The 25979-nt window shown below is 41.5% G+C and overlaps 1 protein-coding gene across 1 annotated transcript; it reads right to left on the reverse strand.

The window, feature by feature from the left end:
* Positions 1-705: 705 nt before the first annotated feature.
* Positions 706-25734, reverse strand: LOC126259970 (DDRGK domain-containing protein 1). Its single transcript, XM_049957097.1, has 6 exons — positions 25498-25734; positions 25324-25425; positions 18999-19135; positions 7418-7681; positions 5843-5948; positions 706-916 (listed from the first exon to the last, which is right to left on the reverse strand). Exons 1-6 carry the CDS (start codon positions 25589-25591, stop codon positions 738-740), a joined length of 882 nt encoding a protein of 293 aa, XP_049813054.1. The 5' UTR covers positions 25592-25734; the 3' UTR covers positions 706-737.
* Between the last annotated feature and the right edge of the window lie 245 nt (positions 25735-25979).

Below are 25979 nucleotides of genomic sequence, written 5' to 3' on the forward strand. Positions count from 1 at the left end.
ACCCGGGCCCTTAGGATTGACATTCTGACACGCTAACCACTCAGCTACCGGGGACGGACAAGAGGAACAACTAATAGTATTCTTAAAGGGCCTATTTGGCTCTATTCGAAAACATGTTAGCAAAGCCAGCTCTTAATTAATTCTAAAGTAATTACCAGTTTTGTCAAAAGTATTGTTTGCATAACTATATCTGTTAATTTTATGATTTAAACAAATAATTCAGCCTAACTCTTGTAGTAGAAAAAACTGTTAAAAAGACTGAATTTTTCGATGTATTCAATTAATTGAACTTGTTATGTTTTAATTGTTATTTCTGCAACTTCAAACACTTTATAGTTTCAGTACCTATTATTGTAAGGATATATAAAGGCCCAAGACAGTCAGTCCAAGCCCAAGTTTCAGACAGGAAATCTGTGTTGGTTAGAACAACAACAACGCCTACATAATTTTAAGTAGTAGTGTTGAACTTCCACCCCCCTCCCCTTTTCAGCCAGTATAGCAACACAGTACGTTAACAATGAGGATAATCAACGATGAAGTAAAGCAGGCGAACATCACAATCTCACAAAATTCCTTCGCTCATTAGTCTTCCGTTACTGAAGGAATTCCTTGAGTCAATGCCTGTTATTAAAAAACTATGTGGAAACAGAATAATAGTATCTTGGTAAAGGAAAATAATTACAATACACTCCTGGCAGTTTGTCCTCTTTTTTTATTTAAAACAATTACTTATTAGCTTATGACCCTGCTAGTCCTTTCTCAAGCATGGTATTCCTTGGGGTTAGGGTAATAAGACGATTACTGTTTTCTGCAAGTTCAGTAATAGTCACACGCCCACGTTGTTTAACAAATTTGGCAACTGCCTCCATCTCTGGTTGAGAAATGTAGATGAACTTGCCTCTATCATCAATCACACCTGGAACATTAGAATCAGAGTTAACACCGCATATCCTACGGGTCACAAATATTAGCAGCTTAGTCTTTGTATGAATTAAGAACTAACTGTTGCATCTGAACAACAGCATTAATAAAGAAGCAGAAATGGTACAACACCAAGAAGAATGCGGTGTGTGTAATTCTTCTCACTTACATTTCTGACTTGACTTTAACAATAGCAGCCTGAAATTTCAGTTCCTCTTCTATTTGGCACATTTCCAGTGATACTTTTTTAAATTACATGTTGACACTGAAGTAATTGTACTGTTTTAAAACTGGCTAAATTGTTTTGGAATTTCTTTGAGTATGAAAGTAACATTACACTATTTCAAATGCTTGTAGACATTTCACTTGCCTCTACACTGTTGATTTATACTTTATTTGAAAGATATGAGCTATCTAACTAATTCACACTCTTGTTACTAAACAGACCTATCCTCAGCCTAAAGGTTGGTTTAACACCGAAGTACTTCACTATGTGTGGTTCTGTTTGAGGCAGTATGTACTTGCCTCCAACCTTTGAACTGACTGCTCCAGCCACTAATAGGGCCAAACAGTTCAATATCACAGGATTTGCGGTCTTACACTACTACAAGGTACTGATAACATAATTATGAATGTAAGGTTAGAATTTAATATCATGTCAACAAGGTAAGAAGAGGGAAGAAAATCAGTCGTGTAGTTCTTAAAAGGAACCACCCAGCATTTGTCTGAAGCAGTTTATGGAAATAATGTGAAACTTAAATGTGGAAGGGAAAATGAACTGCCGTCCTCCCAAATGAATGTCCAATGTGCCACCTCACATGGATATTTGTATAAGTCTTGACTATATGATAAATTTACCATGTACCATAGGCTACAACAATGACTTTTGTAATGAGAACTTAATGTTTATTTAAAGTGATAGTTGACTTTTTTTGTGAAGTACAGTTGTGTAATACCATTTATATTTCCCAAAATGTTATCTAATATAACATGAACCATCCCTGGTGAATACCAGATATTGCTTTCATGTCTGTAGAATAATTTTAATTCAGGGTGCCCTATGTGCTGCTTTGCAATAAATTTTAAAGTGAAAGTCTTAGTAATATTGAATCCACTGGATCGCCTCTGTCTGTAGTAATTCAAATATCATACATGAGAAGTAAGCTTTTGATTTCACACAATCTGACCTCTGAATATGTTCTAGAATTCTGCTCCAAACAGGTGTGATATAGGACAGTTGTTTTGTGGCTCATTTCTCCCACCTTTTGATGGCAGTTCTGACTTGAACACTCTCCCACATTAAGCACTCAGTAGTAGTGTTGAAGGATTGTTAACAGTGAAGTTAACTGTGTAGTAATATCTATTTTTGTAATGAAATTCTGTGTGTCTAAAAATGATTCATCTTTTTCAGGCTTTTCCGGTGAGGCACTGTCGTGTTGAATAATCATGTTTCTGTCAGTTATTCTCGTCATTCCTCCACAATATTTCAACTGCGTGACTCATATAGTTTTCTGCAGGTGCTGTCTCATACTGGTTCCAGTGTGGAACAAGTACGATATTTATGCCTACGTTGTGCTAGGTGCTCCACACCGTGTTAGGTGCTCTGTCTGTGGTACGCGCTGACCAATAGCAGCATCTGTAGGTTTTCTTCTAGCCACGGCTATTCCGAATGCTTTGTGCATACTTTGTGTGTATTATCTGTTCTAAATGATGTCCACGCCGTGCTAGCCATTTTATCTTCAGATTGTTGTCTTTAAGTTCTCCTGTGATCTAGCCCGTTCTGTTACTGTGGTGTGCCGTTTTAGGCACTCTGTCCGAAGTCCTTACCCACCAGAAGTGGCTGCAGTGTTATTTTAAGGCCAATGGTGTTTGAATTGCAGCTCGAGACTTGGAAGAATGTCCTCAGGTATTGTGTCTAGATCAAGTGCTGGGTTCCCAGCCGAGCTCAGCTGGTAACCCATATCAGGCTTAATGACATTCTCCCTGACTTCAATCCCAATAGATTTTTTGATGACACTGTCCCAGTGTCTCAATGTTTGTGTTAAAATCTTGGCATTATTATATGCCATAGAATGATTGAATTCTACACAATGCTTGGCAATGGCTGACTTGGTTGCCTGTCTCAGTCTGGTGTGTCTTTGGTGCTTATTGTACCTGGTGTCAACAGTCTGGCAGATGTATGCCATACCACATTCACATGGTTAGGTGATTAGCACCCAGTTTCTGTAGACACAGTTCATCCTTCAGACTCCCTAGCAAGAGCCTTAATCTTGGTGGATGAAAGGAACGTGATTCCGGTGTTATGTTCCAGTAGAATTGTGCTGATTTTGGCGGATATCGGTCTGACATGCAGCCTTCTGTATTTTTTCTTGTACTTCAGGAACCTCGGATGGGGAAACAGGGCACAGTTCTGAGTCCACCATTTTTCTGTGCCTAAGGGTGGCAGATACTGGTTTGCAGGTACAAGTCAGTGTGAGTGGGTTTGTGATACACACTGTGACTGAAGGTACTATCTGCCTAGTACATCCAGGAAAGGGAGTAGTCCCTCCTTCTCCAGTTCACTGTATATTTAACGTAGGGTGGTGTGAGTTTAGGTGGTCCAAGAAAACATTGAGCTTTTCCCTCCCATGGTGTCATGACAAAGATGTCATTCATGTACCTAAAAAAGCATTTGGGTTGATAAGGGACCAATGTAAGTGTCTCCTCTTCAAACCTTTCCATAATAAAGTGATTGGCTGCCATCACCACCAGTGAGAGAGGGTTGCCTATTGCCACTCCTTCCGTTTGCTCATAGAATTGACCCCCATATAGGAAGTGTGTCAAGGTCAATACGTACCTGAATAAGTCCAGGAGAGCACCATCAAACTTTTCTCTAATCAGTTCATGTGAATCATTCAGTGGTACACAGGTGAACAGGGAGACCACATCAAAAACTGACCATAATGTCAGAGTCCATGATCTGTAGATATCTGAGGTGCTGTAGGAAATCCTGCGAGTTGCGAATGTGATGGGCACACTTCCCCACAAGAACACCTTTTTAAGGTGTTGAGCAGCGAGGTAGGTGGCTATGCCAATGTTTCTGACCACTGGACACAGAGGAACCCCTTCCTCGTGTACCTTAGGTACGTCATGAAGTCTTTGTGGTACTGGTGCTTTAGTCCTTAGCAGCTTAACAATCTTTTCCAGAAGGCCGGTTCCCTATAGAGGAGCCCTGGTGGTCTTATTCACCTTGTCTGTGGGACCCCAAGTCTGGGATTTCTGAGGATTTTCTACAACACCTCTGGCAGCTACAGATCACAGACTGTGAAAGTATAGTCAGTTTCAACTTGGTCTCCCAATTTATCCGCATACCACTGAATGATTCACTTGAGCTGATTGGAGAAAAGTTCAACGGTGCTCTCCTGGACTTATTCAGGCACGTATTGACCGTGACATATTTCCTATATGGGGGTCAATTCTACGAGCAAACCGAAGGGTTGGCAATGGGCAGCCCTCTCTCATTAGTGGTGGCCAATTTCTTTAAGGAAAGATTTGAAGAGGAGGCACATACATTGGTCCCAGACAAATGAAATGCTTTTTTAGGTACATGGATGACACCTTTGTTGTATGGCCCCGTGGGAGGGAAAAGTTCAATGTTTTCTTTGACCACCTAAACTCACATCGCCATAACATTAAATTCACAATATTTAATCACTAACTTAAAAACTATTTTTCTCATAGATTTATACTTAGAGGGAAACATTCCACATGGCAAAAATATATCTAAAAACAAAGATGATGTAACTTACCAAATGAAAGCGTTGGTATGTTGATAGACAAACAAACACAAACATACATACAAAATTCAAGCTTTCGCAACCCACAGTTGCTTCATCAGGAAAGAGGGAAGGAGAGGGAAAGACGAAAGGATGTGAGTTTTAAGGGAGAGGGTAAGGAGTCATTCCAATCCCGGGAGCGGAAAGACTTACCTTAGGGGGGAAAAAAGGACAGGTATACACTCGCGCGCACACACGCACACACACACACACACACACACACACACACACACACACACACACACACACACATATCCATCCGCACATATACAGACACAAGCAGACATATGTAAAAGGATATATATTGAAGGGCAAGTTCCCGTCTCCGGAGTTCAGATAGGTTGGTGTTAGTGGGAAGTATCCAGATCACCCAGATGGTGTAACACTGTGCCAATATGTGCTGGCCGTGCACCAAGGCATGTTTAGCCACAGGGTGATCCTCATTACCAACAAACACTGTCTGCCTGTGTCCATTCATGCAAATGGACAGTTTTTTGCTGGTCATTCCCACATAGAAAGCTTCACAGTGTAGGCAGGTCAGTTGGTAAATCACATGGGTGCTTTCACACGTGGCTCTGCCTTTGATCGTGTACACCTTCCGGGTTACAGGACTGGAGTAGGTGGTGGTGGGAGGGTGCATGGGACAGGTTTTACACCGGGGGCGGTTACAAGGGTAGGAGCCAGAGGGTAGGGAAGGTGGTTTGGGGATTTCATAGGGATGAACCAAGAGGTTACGAAGGTTAGGTGGACAGCGGAAAGACACTCTTGGTGGAGTGGGGAGGATTTCATGAAGGATGGATCTCCAGTGCGCGCGTGCGAGTGTATACCTGTCCTTTTTTCCCCCCCTAAGGTATGTCTTTCCACTCCCGGGATTGGAATGACTCCTTACCCTCTCCCTTAAAACGCACATCCTTTCGTCTTTCCCTCTCCTTCCCTCTTTCCTGATGAAGCAACCGTGGGATGCGAAAGCTTGAATTTTGTATGTGTGTTTGTGTGTCTATCAACATACCAACGCTTTCGTTTGGTAAGTTACATCATATTTGTTTTTAGATATATACTTTGAAATACATACACAAACATGATAGTCAACTGTCCTGCATTCTTACCTGTAAGAGTTCCTTCAGCTTGAAGTTCTTGTATCCTGTCAATAACATTTTGTGTCTTGAGTTTAAATGTTGCAGCCAAATCTTCCAGAACCACCACCTTCATGTTCTGTAAATAAAACAGTGAGAAAAATTGAGCAATTAGTTAAACATAGTGACCTATAAGAGCATAAATCATTCCCCAGGTGACGAGTAACTGACACTGAGGTGCACAGAGGCACCAAGAAAAGAGTTATTAGCAGTGGTATGTACATAGACGAAAATATAGTCTAACTAAACCTAACCATTCTGCAATTCCTGGAGAGGGAAGGGGGTGCAGAGAGAGAGAGAGAGAGAGAGAGAGAGAGAGAGAGAGAGAGAGAGAGAGAGAGAGAGAGAGAGGGGGGGGGGGCCTGCAGCCCATCTCCTGTTTACAATTCAGTGGGGTGCACTGAGATCCTAGAATCCCAAGCAAAATAGGATTTGGAGTGTGGTAAACAAGAAGGAAAGAAGATTAGGGTTTAATGACCCCAGAACGTTGAGGTAATTAGAGACACATATGGAGAAGCAAATTGGCTAGGCCCTTTCAAAGCAGCCATCCTGGCCTTTTCCTGGAGAAATTTGGGGAAATCACAAAAAAAAAAAAAAAAAAAAAAAAAAAATCTTGATGGCTGTCTACTAGCGACTGTGCAACCTTGCTTTGTGTACGCAAGTTGGGCAAAATTCAAGCATCTTGGTAACATAAGATTTCAGTTGAAATGGTTTTCTTTGAGCGTGATACATAACTCTGAATGTTACACTGCTAAGGAGAATGATGATAAAATGCAGCTGAGATGAGAATGTTTCACCGTTTGGTGGAAGTTGTTATGACAGTTGTCACCATTGCACACAAAGTGAGAAAGAAGCTTATAAATTGGTGGATGACGATCACATGCCAAACTGTACGAGGGACCCAATGCTGAGTAATGTCACAGAGAGAACCAAAAAATAACTGGGAACAGAACAGTTGTTGAGGATATGTCAGTCACACAAATCAGCAGTAGCCCCTGAAAGTACTGCTGCTATTTTCATCAAACGGCACAGTGAAACCAAGAACTAAAGCTCCATAAAACAATAAATGTAAAAAACCTGAACTGCGAGTTAGCTGCAAGTACTTCATTTTATTGTTCTCAAAGAATTTATATTGCATTTAAGGATAATGAACAAGTGCAAAAATATTCAAGAGGGTGAGTATTTGAGGAAAGAAGACTGTAGTATGGAAAGAAAGAATCTAAATTGCCTTCCCATTCACAAGGGAAAAATATTCCAATATGACATAAAGAAAGGAAAATTCCATCACCAATGATGTCATTAGAGCTGGAATACAAGCTCAGACAGGACAAAAATGGGGGAAGGAAATCAGCTGTATCTCTTCTGGTTGATATCATTTGTCTTCATTGTTTTAAACCAGGCTCCACATGAACATAAGTATGAACACTGTGCCACCTCACTTTGAATGGACAAGACACACAATCCTTGTATGAACATGACAGGTAACACTAAAAGCCTACATTATATGCAACAAACTTAAATAACATAACACTTATTTTTTTAACATACTTTAATATGCTCAACAAATTCCTGAAGCAGATTTGATTCGCCCTGAGTTTCAGCATTTTCATCAAAGCCCTCCTCCTCAACACTGAATGCTGCTTTCATTTTTAGATATTCCTCATGCTCCTGACGCTCCTTTTCCTCACGAGCACGTCTCTCAGCTTCTTCTTTTTGTTTCTGTTCTAGGGCAGCACGTTCTTCTTCTTTTTGTCTTTCAGCTTCACTCTGTTCCTGGCGGCGCTTTCGTTCCTCACGTTCTCGTTCTTCTGCCTGGGAGTCAAATAAAATTCATGTTAGGAATCATAGATAAACTGCTCACTACAAATATTAATTACCCTCGTTATTTCAGCTACACCTAAATGATTTGAAATTAAGTTTTCGAATTCAGCTTAAAAACAGAAGTGCAGCAACATACAAGGGATGTTCAATAAGTAATGCAACACATTTTCCTCAGCCAATTTTGATTGAAAAAATGCAGAATTTATTGTGGAACATCGTGGAATATTCTGCTACAGCCTGTAGTTTCATGAAGTTCCAATATGTGGCGCACTATACATAGAGATGGGGAGATTATTGATGCAGCAAGGTACTGAGTCCAATATCGACCAGTGAGTGGTATCAAGTGGGCATACAGGCTCCCCAAGTAAGGTGGCATAAGGCCATCATACTGAATGGAGATTATGTTGAAAAACAGGGTCTTTGTGACCAAAAGAGTGTTGAATAATATGGTATATTGGAATCCTGAATAAAACCACCTGCTTTCAGGGGAAAAAATGTGTTGCATTAGTTACTGAATGTCCTGCGTACATAGAGTGAACTTGGAAAGGGGCAGTTATCAATTACTCACAAGATCAACATGAGGATCCGTTTACAAGCTTCCTGCTGCAGTTATTACCATCACTATAATTTAAAACTGAGCAGACCACAAGTCTTTATAGATGACTATTTTTCCTCTGCAGGTCAGTTATTTAAATGGACATGTCAGTCTTATTTGTAGAATTCCATGGAGTCGTCCTGAGTCACATCATAACTTCTCCACGGTATTTCAGCAAACTGACTTGACGCCATCTTCAGGTGGTACCTGATGAACACCACCCCACTCAGGTCAGCATGCTATATACATTGGCTGTTACTGCTTGATCACTCCACACCTGTTGCTGTCTGTGCAGCTGCCACATTGGGCTATAGGGGAGTGGATGTGCCCCCCCCCCCCCCCCCCCCCGCCACTGCCAAATCACTGTATCATAATACTATGCTTTGTGTCGGCTCAGTGCAGAGTTCCATGCCTAACTCAGTTATAGGCTGTTATCTTTGTTAATTAGAACATCTTTGACCATAATGTCAATGGGCTCAAACCACACAATCCTATGAGGGGAAGATTGAGCAAGTACCTTGATTTTGATGTAATCTGTAGCATGGCCAATGTTTATACTATGGTTGGTCTGCTATAATTCAGTGTGGTCTTATGTTTGTGGCACATCTCTTCTACCGTGTCAAGTTTTCAAATGAATGCCTTGCTATTTTGGTATGGAATTTGGCACACCCCTGGTTTGCAAAGGCCTGGGCCATTCTTTACTGAATCTAGTTGTGTCAAGGCTTTCAAGAGGTGAGTAAAAACTGCATCTGAAATTGTGTCAGTCCAACATTCTGCTGGTTTTCTGGAGGTATTGCTGAGAAATGGAATGCATTCCAGCGATTTGTGCTACCCTTTTCTTCTTGCTGCTGTGTAGGTACACTCTGTCTGAACACATGCACAACCACAAATCATTAGTGTGCATCCTGTCCGTTGGCAATACCTCTAGAAATCAGCAGTATCTTGAAACGATACAATGTTTAATACATGTATCCCCCCTCCCCCTACAAAATTTTGGCACCACCAATTTCACGGTGAGATCATCCTTTACTGAACACTGTGGTATCACGGTTTCAGGGGTGGGAAAATACACATTTAGCATTGTGTCGCACCAAAATTCTGCTGATTTTACTAGAGGTACTGCTGACAAACAGGACGCATGCAAATAATTTGTGCTTCTCTTTTTCTTCCTGCTGCTCTTATCTGCTGGTTGGTATCCCCATTTCTTTGGAAAGTTGTCTCGATGTGCTTCAGCTCAATTGGACAGCTGTCTTCCTTGCAGATGGATCAAGCCCTTTGAACAAGTGATCATAAATGCCTTCACACTGGGAGTAAATGTAGCTAATGGAAACCTGTAGATACAGATCAGTTTGTGTAGGCTTTCTGCACACAATGCCCCCCCCCCCCACGCTTCCCCCCATCTTGCCTTCTGGTTTCCACTTCCCAAACCAGAGGGCCTCCCAATTCCCCGGCAATGAGGCAAGGAATACATTGGGAAACTGTATGCACATGGTAGAAGAGAAGTGCCATTGACTTAGATGCCACACTGAATTATACCAGACCACTCAATCACTGTGGCCAACATAACAAAAATTTGCCACGTTACAGTCTGCAACGAAACCAAGAAACATAGGTGATCTTCCTAAATTTTGGATTGTATGATTAATTTCAATCACCCTTCAGTCTCAAAGATCATCTAATTAATGAAGATAATGGACTAAAACTATGTCAGGTGTGGGAACCTGCATTGAGTTGACAAAAAGGGAAGCGTTCTCGTATAGTGAGGTAAGCACCTGGTAGCAGTAGCATGGAGACAAGGGTTTGCAGTTGCAAGGGGTTGTTAACACTCCCACCATCCACTGCAGTAATTGCACAGATAGCAGGAGGAGCAGAGTGATACATAGGACACTGACCCTAGCAGCGCAGCAGTCATCTGAACATCTGAAACCTCCTGAAGATGGCAACAAGTCTGTCGAAATGTTGTGCAAAACTTGTGACGTGACCTGGATGGATACCTACATCCAAGAATTCAACAAGTTACAAATATGCCAGGAAACTATCAGTTTGTGTATCTAGTCTTACTTCTCAAGCTACTTGAGTATTTAATACTTGTGTTTACTTGCTATACATCTTTGCCAGTGGTCCCTTTCTGCAACCAATGTGTCTTGCTGGTAGCAGCTGCTGCATCCCTTGTCCTTATAATATGGTCAATGTACTTTTGTCCAGGCATTCCTATGCTGTTGTTCGTGTTCCTCCACAGCACCTTCCATTGGTACAGCTCTCAGCAAGCTGTTATATGTTAGTAGATATTAAATCCACTCCTACTGCAACCCTCGGAGGGTGTTCCAGAACTAATTCTACATTTCCCCAATGTCCTTGTTGACTTTAGCTATTTTTCAGCTTACTAGAAAGGAGCACATTTTGAAAACTTTGATCTTTTTCCTTACTAGTCTCCCACTGCTGGCCTTTTAATGAAAATTGGCCAATGTTTATCTACTGATTCTATCCTTCATGGGTGATTCCAGAAGAACTAGAAAATACCCATCTATTATGCTCATAACCTCTTCAGTGGAATCAAAATACTATCTAGCCACAAATCTGGTGAATAGCGTAGTTGTTCCGTGAATTCATTTCGGACTCACTCTGTTTTTACACTGCCAAAGCATGTCTTGGGGCAGTTCTGTCCCAGGCTTCATTTCACTTTTTTTCCAATTTTCTAGAAATATTGCCTAGTGTTTTCCAGTTATTATGCTACTCATTTCAAGATTAATAAATGTGAAGACTCAAAAAATTTTGTGCACAACCTCTTTTGAGTGCCATGTGATTTATGACTCATGGTAACGAAGCAGTTTAAATGCTTTTTACATCTACATCTACATTTATACTCCGCAAGCCACCCAACGGTGTGTGGCAGAGGGCACTTTACGTGCCACTGTCATTACCTCCCTTTCCTGTTCCAGTCGCGTATGGTTCGCGGGAAGAACGACTGTCTGAAAGCCTCCGTCCACGCTCTAATCTCTCTAATTTTACATTCGTGATCTCCTCGGGAGGTATAAGTAGGGGGAAGCAATATATTTGATACCTCATCCAGAAACGCACCCTCTCGAAACCTGGCGAGCAAGCTACACCGCGACGCAGAGTGCCTCTCTTGCAGAGTCTGCCACTTGAGTTTATTAAACATCTCCGTAACGCTATCACGGTTACCAAATAACCCTGTGACGAAACGCGCCGCTCTTCTTTGGATCTTCTCTATCTCCTCCGTCAACCCGATCTGGTATGGATCCCACACTGATGAGCAATACTCAAGTATAGGTCGAACGAGTGTTTCGTAAGCCACCTCCTTTTTTGATGGACTACATTTTCTAAGCACTCTCCCAATGAATCTCAGCCTGGTATCCCCCTTACCAACAATTAATTTTATATGATCATTCCACTTCAAATCGTTCCGCACGCATACTCCCAGATATTTTACAGAAGTAACTGCTACCAGTGTTTGTTCCGCTATCATATAATCATACAATAATGGATCCTTCTTTCTATGTATTCGCAATACATTACATTTGTCTATGTTAAGGGACAGTTGCCACTCCCGGCACCAAGTGCCTATCCGCTGCAGATCTTCCTGCATTTCGCTACAATTTTCTAATGCTGCAACTTCTCTGTATACTACAGCATCATCCGCGAAAAGCCGCATGGAACTTCCGACACTATCTACTAGGTCATTTATATATATTGTGAAAAGCAATGGTCCAATAACACTCCCCTGTGGCATGCCAGAGGTTACTTTAACGTCTGTATTCTGTTCGCTAAAAACTCTTCAATCCAGCCACACAGCTGGTCTGATATTCCGTAGGCTCTTACTTTGTTTATCAGGCGACAGTGCGGAACTGTATCGAACGCCTTCTGGAAGTCAAGAAAAATAGCATCTACCTGGGAGCCTGTATCTAATATTTTCTGGGTCTCATGAACAAATAAAGCGAGTTGGGGTCTCACACAATCGCTGTTTCCAGAATCCATGTTGATTCCTACATAGTAGATTCTGGGTTTCCAATAACGACATGATACTCGAGCAAAAAACATGTTCTAAAATTCTACAACAGATCGACGTCAGAGATATAGGTCTATAGTTTTGCGCATCTGCTCTACGACCCTTCTTGACGACTGGGACTACCTGTGCTCTTTTCCAATCATTTGGAACCCTCTGTTCCTCTAGAGACTTGCGGTACACGGCTGTTAGAAGGGGGGCATGTTCTTTCACGTACTCTGTGTAGAATCGAATTGGTATCCCGTCAGGTCCAGTGGACTTTCCTCTGTTGAGTGATTCCAGTTGCTTTTCTATTCCTTGGACACTTATTTCGATGTCAGCCATTTTTTCGTTTGTGCGAGGATTTAGAGAAGGAACTGCAGTGCGGTCTTCCTCTGTGAAACAGCTTTGGAAAAAGGTGTTTAGTATTTCAGCTTTACGCGTGTCATCCTCTGTTTCAATGCCATAATCATCCCGGAGTGTCTGGATATGCTGTTTCGAGCCACTTACTGATTTAACGTAAGACCAGAACTTCCTAGGATTTTCTGTCAAGTCGGTACATAGAGTTTTACTTTCGAATTCACTGAACGCTTCACGCATAGCCCTCCTTATGCTAACTTTGACATTGTTTAGCTTCGGTTTGTCTGAGAGGTTTTGGCTGCATTTAAACTTGGAGTGAAAAGCTCTCTTTGCTTTCGCAGTAGTTTCCTAACTTTGTTGTTGTACCACGGTGTGTTTTTCCCGTCCCTCACAGATTTACTCGCCACGTACCTGTCTAAAATGCATTTTACGATTGCCTTGAACTTTTTCCATAAACACTCAACATTGTCAGTGTCGGAACAGAAGTTTTCATTTTGATCTGTTAGGTAGTCTGAAATCTGCCTTCTATTACTCTTGCTAAACAGATAAACCTTCCTCCCTTTTTTATATTCCTATTAACTTCCATATTCAGGGATGCTGCAACGGCCTTATGATCACTGATTCCCTGTTCTGCACATACAGAGTCGAAAAGTTCGGGTCTGTTTGTTATCAGTAGGTCCAAGATGTTATCTCCACGAGTCGGTTCTCTGTTTAATTGCTCGAGGTAATTTTCAGATAGTGCACTCAGTATAATGTCACTCGATGCTCTGTCCCTACCACCCGTCCTAAACATCTGAGTGTCCCAGTCTATATCTGGTAAATTGAAATCTCCACCTAAGACTATAACATGCCGAGAAAATTTATGTGAAATGTATTCCAAATTTTCTCTCAGTTGTTCTGCCACTAATACTGCTGAGTCGGGAGGTCGGTAAAAGGAGCCAATTATTAACCTAGCTCGGTTGTTGAGTGTAACCTCCACCCATAATAATTCACAGGAACTATCCACTTCTACTTCACTACAGGATGAACTACTACTAACAGCGACAAACACTCCACCACCGGTTGCATGCAATCTATCCTTTCTAAACACCGTCTGTACCTTTGTAAAAATTTCGGCAGAATTTATCTCTGGCTTCAGCCAGCTTTCTGTACCTATAAAAAATGGTATAAAAATAATGTAGAAATTGATTTCAACTTATTTCCATCAGCCTTCAACAAAGGACAGTAATAGTTCAATAGTTTAGACATTTTGCCCACGGAACTGCAGAGATTGCTATATAGTGTTCTAAAAAAAGTCTCAATCACATTTACTTACTTCGTGAGACATTTCAATCAGTAGACATCATCAGAAAAATTTGAGGCAGCAACAATGTGGGCATCAAGGTAAATGAAAATGAAATGACTGCATGGCATTACTGACCAGGAGACCCCATATGCTGTTGTTCAACGATATAGTGCAAGTTTTTCTATCTCACATCACTGTGGTGGCTCACACATCAATGATGAGATGATTAGGACAAGACAAATATCCAGTCCCCAAGCAAAGAAAATTTCCGACCTAGCCAGAAATCAAACCGATGACCCCGTGTTCTGAAAGCAGCAACGCTAAACACTAGACCATGACCATAATATCAAATGGCATCTGCCAAGCGCTAAGCAGCAGCCTACTCAGCACTCAGTGCCCACATCACTGCTGCCTCAAATTTTTCTGGTTGTGGGCTACTAATCAAAATCTCTTACAACAGCAAGTAAATGCAGCTTTTTACAGGCAATAATGGTTCAGTTGGAGCCTACAACCAAGTTAACACCGTCTGAAAATTACCAGATGTTCTGTCAAAATACTTATTTAAGAGGAAATTAAACTTCTAATTCGCAGTTTCAAGATTGTTCACTTCTTCCCTATGTTTCTCTGTAAGCTCTCTTAATGCGTAATTGCGTGGCATAACTTCCACTTATAAAGCAAACTCTGCTTGACAACATTCAGTTCCTCAACGTAATGCAAGCACTATATGATACAGAGCAACACCACCTTTGAGATGCAAGTTAAACCTTATTGCAATGCAACAATTTGATGTACAAGAAAGAGATTTGATTTAGCAAATAAAAATTGTGTTTAAGTCAAGAATACTGGAAGTGCTGATAAGAATTCTGTTCCTCTACTGCCCATATGCTGGCAACTAGTCAGTTTCTAGAAAATAATGGAAGGAAAGTTTTATTTGTAACCAATAAGAAGCAAAAAAACAAGTGATGTGCTCTTATCAGTGAAAGCTTTCCAAACTGTTCAGAATTTGTTTCTTGCTCTCCGCCATTTCTTGTAATATATACTCCAGTCCGAGGTTGTGATTACGTTTCCACATGAGAATTTTCCTTTACAATGTCTCCAAAGTGTCAATGTTGTTTTTAGTACATAGCACATCAGAAGATAATATTACGATCAGTATGTAATTGATTAGGTACAATTCATCAGCACAAGCACATAGTCTGCCTAATATTTTTGTCATAAGGAATCATTCATTATAGGCAATATTTCGTTTGTTTCAATTTTTACAGTTCATGAATTATTTTATTTGTTGTGTGGCAATGAACACTGCCACATGCAAGTTTGTTGAAAGTTATGAGTGGAAAAGTTCAATATCATTCTCTTGGCCTGTTCTGGCAGTTTAATAAGGAGGCTATTATCAGAAACTAACTGTAAATACATTACATCACCACAATAAACATGAGAGTCTGTTTCTAATAATAAAACAACATAGGTGATCACTTAGTACTTGATTTGTGAGTAGACCAGTGTGCACCACATTTAACTGGAATTGTCATTTTAGTTCCTGTTTTGAGTAGATAAAAACTATTTAGCATCATGTTTGCATAAAGCATTCAACTAATGGAAAAATGAATAGTTAATTAAAGTTGTTGGCTTGAATCGGTGACATAGGAAACATGCAACAAACATTGTACTTAACATGATATCTGTGGCGACTGTTTCAAAAGGGCTATGCTAGAGATCAGTCTGTTACCACAACCAGGCTTTTTATTTCACATTTGTCAGCTTTGCCAACTGACACCAAACTGAAAATATGCACCAAAAGGTGCTGCCACAGCATCCATTAACATTATGTCACAGATTAAAGCCAAAGTTTAGTACTGAATATTGCTCTTGACCCTACCTAACTTCAAGAACAAATAAGTTTCCAAACATGTCAGAATTTCAGTAACAATGCCAGAAAACATTTTTGTAACTGTCTGTATATCATCTTAATAATTTTTTACCATAAATAAAATTGCCAGTTCCATATCTGTACTTCTGAATAATTTACAAGTTTGAGAGAGTTGAATGTAAAGAAAGATTAGGCATGTGTTCTGCACGAGACCTGGCAACTGTTCTGCACCTCCACCTACTCCTGCCAAAGTATCAATCCTTAAGTAACTGAACAGACTAAAGGTGATGGAACCCAAGTCCTGTCACACCTAACAGCAAGCACAATAAACACTGCTACTGAAATTTCTGATTACATCACCATCCTCCAACAGAAACTGGGTTAAAAGATTCCATTCAAAACTAAGGAATCCTATTACATTAGGATTTCTTATGAAGTCAATCAACACAGCGAAGTTCTTAGTGCACTCAACCCTTCAAGCGACACTGATAAATGTATGTGCCACTGGAACTACACTCCTGGAAATTGAAATAAGAACACCGTGAATTCATTGTCCCAGGAAGGGGAAACTTTATTGACACATTCCTGGGGTCAGATACATCACATGATCACACTGACAGAACCACAGGCACAATTGACACAGGCAACAGAGCATGCACAATGTCGGCACTAGTACAGTGTATATCCACCTTTCGCAGCAATGCAGGCTGCTATTCTCCCATGGAGACGATCGTAGAGATGCTGGATGTAGTCCTGTGGAACGGCTTGCCATGCCATTTCCACCTGGCGCCTCAGTTGGACCAGCGTTCGTGCTGGACGTGCAGACCGCGTGAGACGACGCTTCATCCAGTCCCAAACATGCTCAATGGGGGACAGATCCGGAGATCTTGCTGGCCAGGGTAGTTGACTTACACCTTCTAGAGCACGTTGGGTGGCACGGGATACATGCGGACGTGCATTGTCCTGTTGGAACAGCAAGTTCCCTTGCCGGTCTAGGAATGGTAGAACGATGGGTTCGATGACGGTTTGGATGTACCGTGCACTATTCAGTGTCCCCTCGACGATCACCAGTGGTGTACGGCCAGTGTAGGAGATCGCTCCCCACACCATGATGCTGGGTGTTGGCCCTGTGTGCCTCGGTCGTATGCAGTCCTGATTGTGGCGCTCACCTGCACGGCGCCAAACACGCATACGACCATCATTGGCACCAAGGCAGAAGCGACTCTCATCGCTGAAGACGACACGTCTCCATTCGTCCCTCCAGGCACGCCTGTCGCGACACCACTGGAGGCGGGCTGCACGATGTTGGGGCGTGAGCGGAAGACGGCCTAACGGTGTGTGGGACCGTAGCCCAGCTTCATGGAGACGGTTGCGAATGGTCCTCGCCGATACCCCAGGAGCAACAGTGTCCCTAATTTGCTGGGAAGTGGCGGTGCGGTCCCCTACAGCACTGCGTAGGATCCTACGGTCTTGGCGTGCGTCGCTGCGGTCTGGTCCCAGGTCAACGGGCACGTGCACCTTCCGCCGACCACTGGCGACAACATCGATGTACTGTGGAGACCTCACGCCCCACGTGTTGAGCAATTCGGCGGTACGTCCACCCGGCCTCCCGCATGCCCACTATACGCCCTCGCTCAAAGTCCGTCAACTGCACATACGGTTCACGTCCACGCTGTCACGGCATGCTACCAGTGTTAAAGACTGCGATGGAGCTCCGTATGCCACGGCAAACTGGCTGACACTGACGGCGGCGGTGCACAAATGCTGCGCAGCTAGCGCCATTCGACGGCCAACACCGCGGTTCCTGGTGTGTCCGCTGTGCCGTGCGTGTGATCATTGCTTGTACAGCCCTCTTCGCAGTGTCCGGAGCAAGTATGGTGGGTCTGACACACCGGTGTCAATGTGTTCTTTTTTCCATTTCCAGGAGTGTATCATGCATATTTTTTTCACCCAGTTCTTTGCTATGAATGTTTGCCACCCTATACCTCATGGTGGACTTAGAAATAAATAATAAATTGAGCAGTTTTATTCATTACTATTCCCAACAAATACATGCTGATATGTGTTTCATTGTTATGCAAAACATTTTGTCACTTACAGGATTAAAATGACATCCCCAACAAGGCTATTGAAGACATAATCAGCCAGTCAATGATAGAATGAAATTTTCACTCTGCAGCAGAGTGTGCACCGATATTAAATATCCTGGCAGATTAAAACTATGTGCCAGATCAAGACTTGAACTTGGGATCTTGGCCTTTCATGAGCAAGTGCTCTACCAACTGAGCTATCCAAGCATGACTCATGACAGGGGTCCCGAGTTTGATTCTAATTCCGGCACACAGTTTTAATCTGCCAGGAAGTTTCATATCAGCACACATTCCACTGCAGAGTAAAAATTTCATTCTGGAAACAACCAGGCTGTGGCTAAGCCATGTTTCCGCAATATCCTTTTTTCCAGGAGTGCTTGTTCTGCAAGGCTCGCAGGAGAGCTTCTGTGAAGTTTGGAAGATAGGAGACGAGATACTGGCAGAATTGAAGCTGTGAAGACAGGTTGTGACCGCTACGGTCACAGGTTCGAATCCTGCCTCGGGCATGGATGTGTGTGATGTCCTTAGGTTAGTTAGGTTTAAGTAGTTCTAAGCTCTCGGGGACTGATGACCTCAGAAGTTAAGTCCCATAGTGCTCAGAGCCATTTGAACCATTTTTGAGTCGTGCTTGGGTAGCTCATTCAGTAGAGCACTTGCCCATGAAAGGCAAAGTTTCACTGATAACTAATTTTTAGAGCCCTCTTTTTACGCTTGTGTTAAGTCTAGAACCAACTAGCAATCACATGTTGAACCTTGAAACTACTCAATTGTGCACTATGGGATAAAAAACAAGGATGTGTATAGAGAAGACTCCATTCTCCTCTGACCTCTGCAAAACTCTGAAGTGCAAGGAGAAGGGTACATCCCATTAAACCATATGTTACAATTTCCTCCCATTCTAACTTCATATATGAAAGCCAGGGAGAATGGCAGTTTAAATGTACCTGTGACACTATAATTATTCTCTTCTTGTTTTCACAGCTGCTATGGTAGCAACATGTGCAGGGCTATAGTGTATTTCCCTATTTCTCACTTGAATGTTTACAGTTAGGTTTTGGGAATGCCTGACTTTTCAAGTGCTAAGAACAGCATGAACAACACAAACCTCCCTCTGAGCCTTGCGTTCAGCTTTTGCTTCCAGTTTTGCCCTCTTTTTTGCACCAACTTTTGCATCACCCAAGTCCAAACTTTCAGCTGTATCTTGTACAGGCTCATCTTCAGCTTCAGAATCATCATGTACAGCTGAAAGAAATAATGCCAAAATGTCACACAAGAAATTGAAGTTATCATCATAAAATAAGTGAATTAAGTAGATGCATAAATTGTTAATGGGCAATGAGATGCTTCGTAATACTATTATCGAACACTTTCATGAAAAAAGAAATAAAATTTAAGTCTCTGCAAATTTATTATTTTGGCCTTAGAAGCCAATAATACAAAACAATAACAACTAGAAGAGCATAGATCACTTAACTGAAAAAAACAGCATTTCATTAAAAAAAAAAAACAACCTTATCCATTAACTGCTAACATTAATCTAAATGAGAGAAGTACCAGAAGTATACCCATCACATACCATATGACAGTTTGTGGAATGTAAAAGTAGAATTTTTTGCGTCAACGGAGGTGCCCAACTCCACACTTCAGCTTTGGCCTGTGACTTAAGTGACTCGTGTTGTGTTACATCACTGTGGCACAGTGTTTTTGAGTTGGGTCATGTTTGTAGATGGCGTGTAGTAGTAGCTGGTAGCGTGCTCTTGTGGTGGATGCTAACAACAGAAGTTGTTTGTGTTATGTGTGGTATTCAGTCATTTGACTTTGTGTAATAATTCTGTGACATAGTAGTTGGAGGAGTGTACTCTGTTGCCAGTGATTACTTTGATTTACTGTTTCGGAAGTTTATGCATATGAGCGTGTTAGGTATGATTTGTGTTGTGCGTTTCTTATGGACCAAAGTTTAAGAGTGTTTTCTTGTTTTTTGTAAGCAATGGACATGATAGAAAAACATAGTAGTCACTCACTCCAGGCTGTGCTGGGCAGTGATATGATGATGGCAATAAGGTTTTTGCAGGGGTTTGGCTTGATTGCAGACTACATGAGATGCCGTGTTTGTAATGAGCTTATGAAGTTGACAAGAGACCCAGCCTCTCTGACCCGGAGGCCGCATATGTGGCAGCGACACCATGACAATATTTTACCTGGTTCAACAGATCTAGATTGGCCATCAGGGAGATTGTTTTACGTGCAAATTATTTCGGTTATTGTTCATCTTCACATCTTTGTGCACATGACACAGGAGTGAGCGTGAGAAGTGTGGCAGATTGGTTTTTGTTTTTTTTACTCAGTATGTGAATTGTTGGGGAATGCTGGAGGGGAGGGGTGACTGGGGTGGTAATGGAAATCGAAAAGTTGCAGTCTGCAAAAAGGAAGAATGGGAGGGGTGGTTTTTGTGCTGGTTTATGACGGTGGGTTTTCAAATTGTGTTTTTCAGGTATTGCAAAGTCAAACTAAGAGGTTGCTGGTGTGGTTGACAGATGAATAAGTTGAGGCAAGGTTTTGATCATTTGGTAGTGAACCACAGTATAGAGTTTAAGAATTACGGCACTTGGGCTTGTACAAATACAATAGAGGGGACTTGGGGGAGGGGGGCATCGAATCTGTTATAGGGAAGTGGAAGAGGTGGGGAGCATGTATAGGCCAAGGGTTGAGAGTTTAGTTGAGTGGGTTGGGGGGATTATTGGTGCGGTTTCTGAGATTTCTTTTCTTGAGTGGTATTAGGTGGGTTGTGGTTGGTTAAAAAGGGAGAGGGAGTTGGGATTGTTTGCAGGATTTTGTTGGTATTTGTGTGTGTGCTGTTATTTATGGTTTGTTTGCTTTGGCGCTTTTTTTTTTATTTACTTCGGCCAGTGAGTCTGGAAGTTTTAGGTTTTTGATTTGCATGTGGGTTTTGGTACTGTTGGCTTCGTTTGAGCTATGTAAGTTATGTGAAATTTATAATACAGGGATTTTTGAATTGTGTTCGAGTTCTAGGTACAATGATTTAATTTGAGCTATAAGGTCAAGTGAAATTTGCAACACATTTTGGAGCTTTCTGTCTTGGCTGTTTGGTATTGAGTGCTTCCTTTGGGCTATATAAGTCAAGTGAAATGTAATATTCCTGTGGTTTTTGTGGTTCGTAGCATTATGACATATTTTGACAATTTTTTTTGTGTTTGATTTTGTGGATAATATTTTTTTTTTGGGATGGTGGTGGTGTTCATATTTTCACGTTGTCATGTATTTAGCTTGACCCCATCCTACACCCCCTACTTCCTGTGGTTGTCCTGTTAGTTTCATTTTATTGCAGGAGTGACATGTGTCTCCCCCCCGTGTATGCAGTGACGTTGTGGCCCCTATATTGCATATGCTGGAAGTGTCCATGATCTCTATGAAGTCATGGGTCAAATCAGATGAGTGGAATTGGACGCTTCCATAATGCCAATTTTAATACAACATTGTTCAAAAATTAGATAAATTAAGGGTGACTGCCATTATATATGTTTCACTTGTGCATCTGTTACCCAATTTTGATTTGGCTATTTATAAGGAAATGGAACATCCCTAACCACTAAATCTGCTGCTGCTGCTGAGAAGGATGAGGCAGGAAAAACATGGAGGCACACAGTTGCAAATTTTCAAGCATGGGAAAGTCTGGAGGAGGCATTTACCCAACAGTGGATGTCAAATCGTCGACGGTGATTATGTGAAAAATGCTAGATTAAAGATTCCCAGAAGTTACTTTGCAGGAAAAATTAAATGCATGGTAGCATACTGATAACCAAATTTTTTTACAATAATGGTAGAATATATGAATAACTTTTTGTGCAAGGCACCATGTCTGTTCTAGGATTCACATAACAGGCAATTTGCATCATCTACGTCAAAACACACCAAAATTTCTTGCAGAGACAATGCACTTTCATCACAATGTCACCTGTGACAAATTCGGGTTTATTAACAAAACCTCGCAAAAGGTGGTTATCCTTGGAACCACACTACACTCTCTCTCTCTCTCTCTCTCTCTCTCTATGTGTGTGTGTGAGAGAGAGAGAGAGAGAGAGAGAGAATGTGCAATTTCAGTGGAGACAGTTGTCACTCTGTGTGTCTTCACTGCTGTGAAAGCTGTTTGGTCGAAAAGTTACTTACCAAGTCTTGGTGCGTCCTTCATGAGTACCATTAGCACTGAGTCGTGTACAACCCCCTAGTGCGGTTAACGATACAGGTTCTTATCAGGAATGTTTCTTGTGCTAGTAAAATAATGGCATGAAGACATGGCCAGATAACAGAAAAAGATCTTGAAAGAGTTACATTTGAAGAATTGGCAGGTAGTCATACCAATTCATCCGGTATAAGTGTGCAGTGAGCTGGAAACTAAGTGATGTGTCAAAGGAAAGTTATTTATAGAAAAAAATGGACATAAGTAGATACTACACCCTTCCACTAAATGAACACTGGCTGGTCATATCTCCTGACTGTAAAGAAGAGAAGTGCAAATCTAATCAGAAGTGCTAGTCAAAACACACAAATAGTTAAACAGATTAATAATTATATGTCCATAATCAGTAGAAATGATTGGTCTGTTTTTATTAATAATTTTATTTATTTATGTTTGCAGCAATATTCAGTAAAAGTTTTGGTTGAAGCTACATACACTGAGGTAACAAAAGTCTTGGGATAGCGATACTGGTATGCACATATATAGGGTCAACAGAAGTGACCGATTCCACCCATCTGGGTAATGGTGGTGGTGTGTGTCATGTAACTACTAGTGGTGAATGTGCCGAGTTTAACACGCGGTATTTGGTTAATTTGAGTTTTTGTTGCCATCGTGCTAATGTGGTTTTGAGTTTAGGTAGTTGGTTTGGTAATGTGGGTTGTGGTAGTGTTTTCATTGAGCTATTAAGGGTTTTTTGTTTTGTTTGTGTGTTTGACATTTTTGTTGGCTCTGATTAGTTTGGTGTTTGAAGTGCAAAATAAGTCCAAATTTTTCTTATTGCTTATTTGTTAGATATGGATATCATAGTTACATCACAAGTGTATCATTATGTTCTAAGATGAGGGATGATATGATGTCTGTCATACAGTTCCTGCAGATGTCCGGTCTTATTGCTGAATGTGTTAGGTGTCACATTTGTGACAACACCATGAAGGTTGAGAAGAGTTCTGGCTCATATATGTGGTGTTGACACACACACACACACACACACACACACACACACACACACAGAGAGAGAGAGAGAGAGAGAGAGAGAGAGAGAGAGAGAGAGAGAGAGAGAGAGTGTGAGTGAGTGAGTGGGGGGGGGGGGGCGCCAGAAGCTGGGGCTTTTACTGGTAAGTAATTATTGTTTTGGTTTTATTCTATAGTGATTGTGATGTTTATTGTATATTTACGGTAGGTCGGTTGTGTTTTAATTGACGTAGTACATATGGGGTATCTGGGCCTTTGAGTACTTGAGGTTTTGGTTCCACTTTTCCGAGATGTGGGTATTGATTTTTTTGTATTGATAGCTGCAGCTGAGATATATGTAGGTCACGGAAAATGTCAAATGCCACTTTTTGGGGTGGTAGGTGTTGGTTTTTTGGTACTGATAGCTGCGGTTGAGCTACATAGCAGAACCTGTATTTTACATTTTTTTAGATATTTGTTATTTTGGGATGGTGCTGTGTTTTTGTATTGCTGTATATTTAGCTTGTCCCTACCCCAAAGCCCCAAGATTACACAACTGTTCACTGGTTTCATTTTATTTTTGGAGTGAGACATATTCGTACCATTTTTATTTTTGTTCATGTTTGTTGGCATGTGTATGTAGTGATGCCACTGTCATTTTGTATCGCTGGAAGTAGTCGTTTCTGCCATAATGACGATGTCATGGGGCAAAGCAGATGTGTGGAATCGGCCGCTTCTGTAATATAGATGACAATGGTATTGCCCTTAAAATGGCAGTGCATTAATGGAATTGTCACTTGTTCTGGGAGGATTCATTTGAAAAGGAGTCCAATGTGATTATGACTGCATGACATTAACAGACTTTGAATGCGGTATAGTAGATGGAGCTAGACACATGGGACATTCCACTGCAGAATGTGTCAAGAGTGTGCAGAGAACACCAAATCTCAGGCGTTACCTCTCACCACAGACATTCACTTAATAAGAGCAGCAGCATTTGCGTAGAGTTGTCAGCACTAAAAGACATGCAACGCTGCATGAAATAACTATAGAAATCACTGTGGGTTGTACAATTAACCTATATGTTAGATAAATGTGGGCCATGGCAACAGATGACCAACGCGAGTGCCTTTGCTAACAGCACAACATCGCTTGCAGCGAGTCTCCTAGGCTCATGACCATATCAGTTGGACCCTAGACGACTGGAAAACCATGGCCTTCATTTGCTAATAGCTCATAGTAGGGTTCGAATGTACTGCAGACCCCACGAAGTCATGGAGCCAAGCTGTCAACAAGGCACTGTGCAAATGGAGATGACTCCATAATGGTGTGGGTTGTATTTACATGGAATGGACTGGGTCCTCTCGCCAATTGAACTGATCATTGACTGGAAATGGTTATGTTTGGCTACTTTGAGACCATTTGCAGCTATTCATGGACTTCATGATTCCAAACGATGGAATTTTAATGGCTGACTACGTGTCACTGGCCCACATTTGTTCACAACTGGTTTGAAGAATATTCAGTACAATTTGATAGAATGATTTGGCCACCCAGACTGCCTGACTTTAATTCCACTTAATATTTATGGTACATTAATATTTATGGTACATAATCGAGAGGTCGGTTTGTGAACAAAATCCTGCCCCGGCAACATTTTCGCAATTATGAACTCATATACAGGCATTATGGGTCAATATTGCTGCAGGGGACTTCTAATAATTTGATGAGTACTGCCACATCAAACTGCTAACTACTCCCCCAAAAGGTCGTCCGACACAATATTAGCGGGATCCCATGACTTATCACCTCAGTGTAAACCCTGATCTGTCAGTGCTTTCGTTTGGCTGTGAATAAAGCCTCTAGTTTCTCCTTTACATTAATCATACCCTTTTAACCACGAAATAAGATGATAAATCCTCGCCTTTATAAGCGACACGATTTTAAAAAAGTAACTACGGTATTACATTTGTGCTGTGGCGGTGAAGCCCACATTTGGGAACGCATTGAGAAAAACTGACAGTGTGGTTCCACGATTTAAAAAAAAAAAAATCGCATTCAGAATACAATTCGGCCTATATCCTCATATCGGACTGTGACGTAGGTTCCCTGTCAGTACGTTATTTTCGTACAGTTATTGGAAAACACATTCCGTTATGCTGATAAAACTACTTCATGACATGCCCAAACAACAATTTTTCGAAATGAAGTTAATAATGCTTACCTGCTTCTCCCCTGGCTCTCAGGCGCGCTCGTGCTGCTACTGCTCTTCGCGGCAAACGTCTGTCTTGAACTCTCTGGTTGCCGGCTGCTCTAACTCTGGGTTCTGTTGTATCAAAATATTTTTTAACTGATTTCGAAGTGTGATACTAAGCTGTTAACAGTATTGTTTACGTACCATCTTGTACAACTTTCTTCTGCTTTAATAAAGCAAGGGCTATTAGCAGTATAACAAGCCCAGATGCAATTGTCAACAAAATAACAACGTCCATTTTCTTTCGTTCGGGGGGTAAACGCTAACGAATTGCAAACAAGATATTTTTTTCGCATTCCTTCCAAAACAACATAACCCTCCCTGTCAACGACAGCACAACATGCTACTACAAAATACACATTCTTCCTTGAGGTGGAACCATGATCTTTGAAGAACGTAGATACTCCACAAACAATATCTGTGCAAGCAAATCGTAGCGCGATGAGTGACCAATTGCGCATGCATGTAAACTCTCATTTGTGTGAATAAATTTTCTCTCCGGCAGTAAATCACATACGTCACATGAAAAGCGTCTGACACGCATGCTTATCAGTCTCGTGTTTCTAGATTTCACGACGAGTCACACAACTTGTCAATGGAACGGACTGTCATGCGATGTCATCGGC

Source organism: Schistocerca nitens, chromosome 1, assembly GCF_023898315.1.
Source record: "Schistocerca nitens isolate TAMUIC-IGC-003100 chromosome 1, iqSchNite1.1, whole genome shotgun sequence".
Classification (NCBI taxonomy): Eukaryota; Metazoa; Arthropoda; class Insecta; order Orthoptera; family Acrididae; genus Schistocerca; species Schistocerca nitens.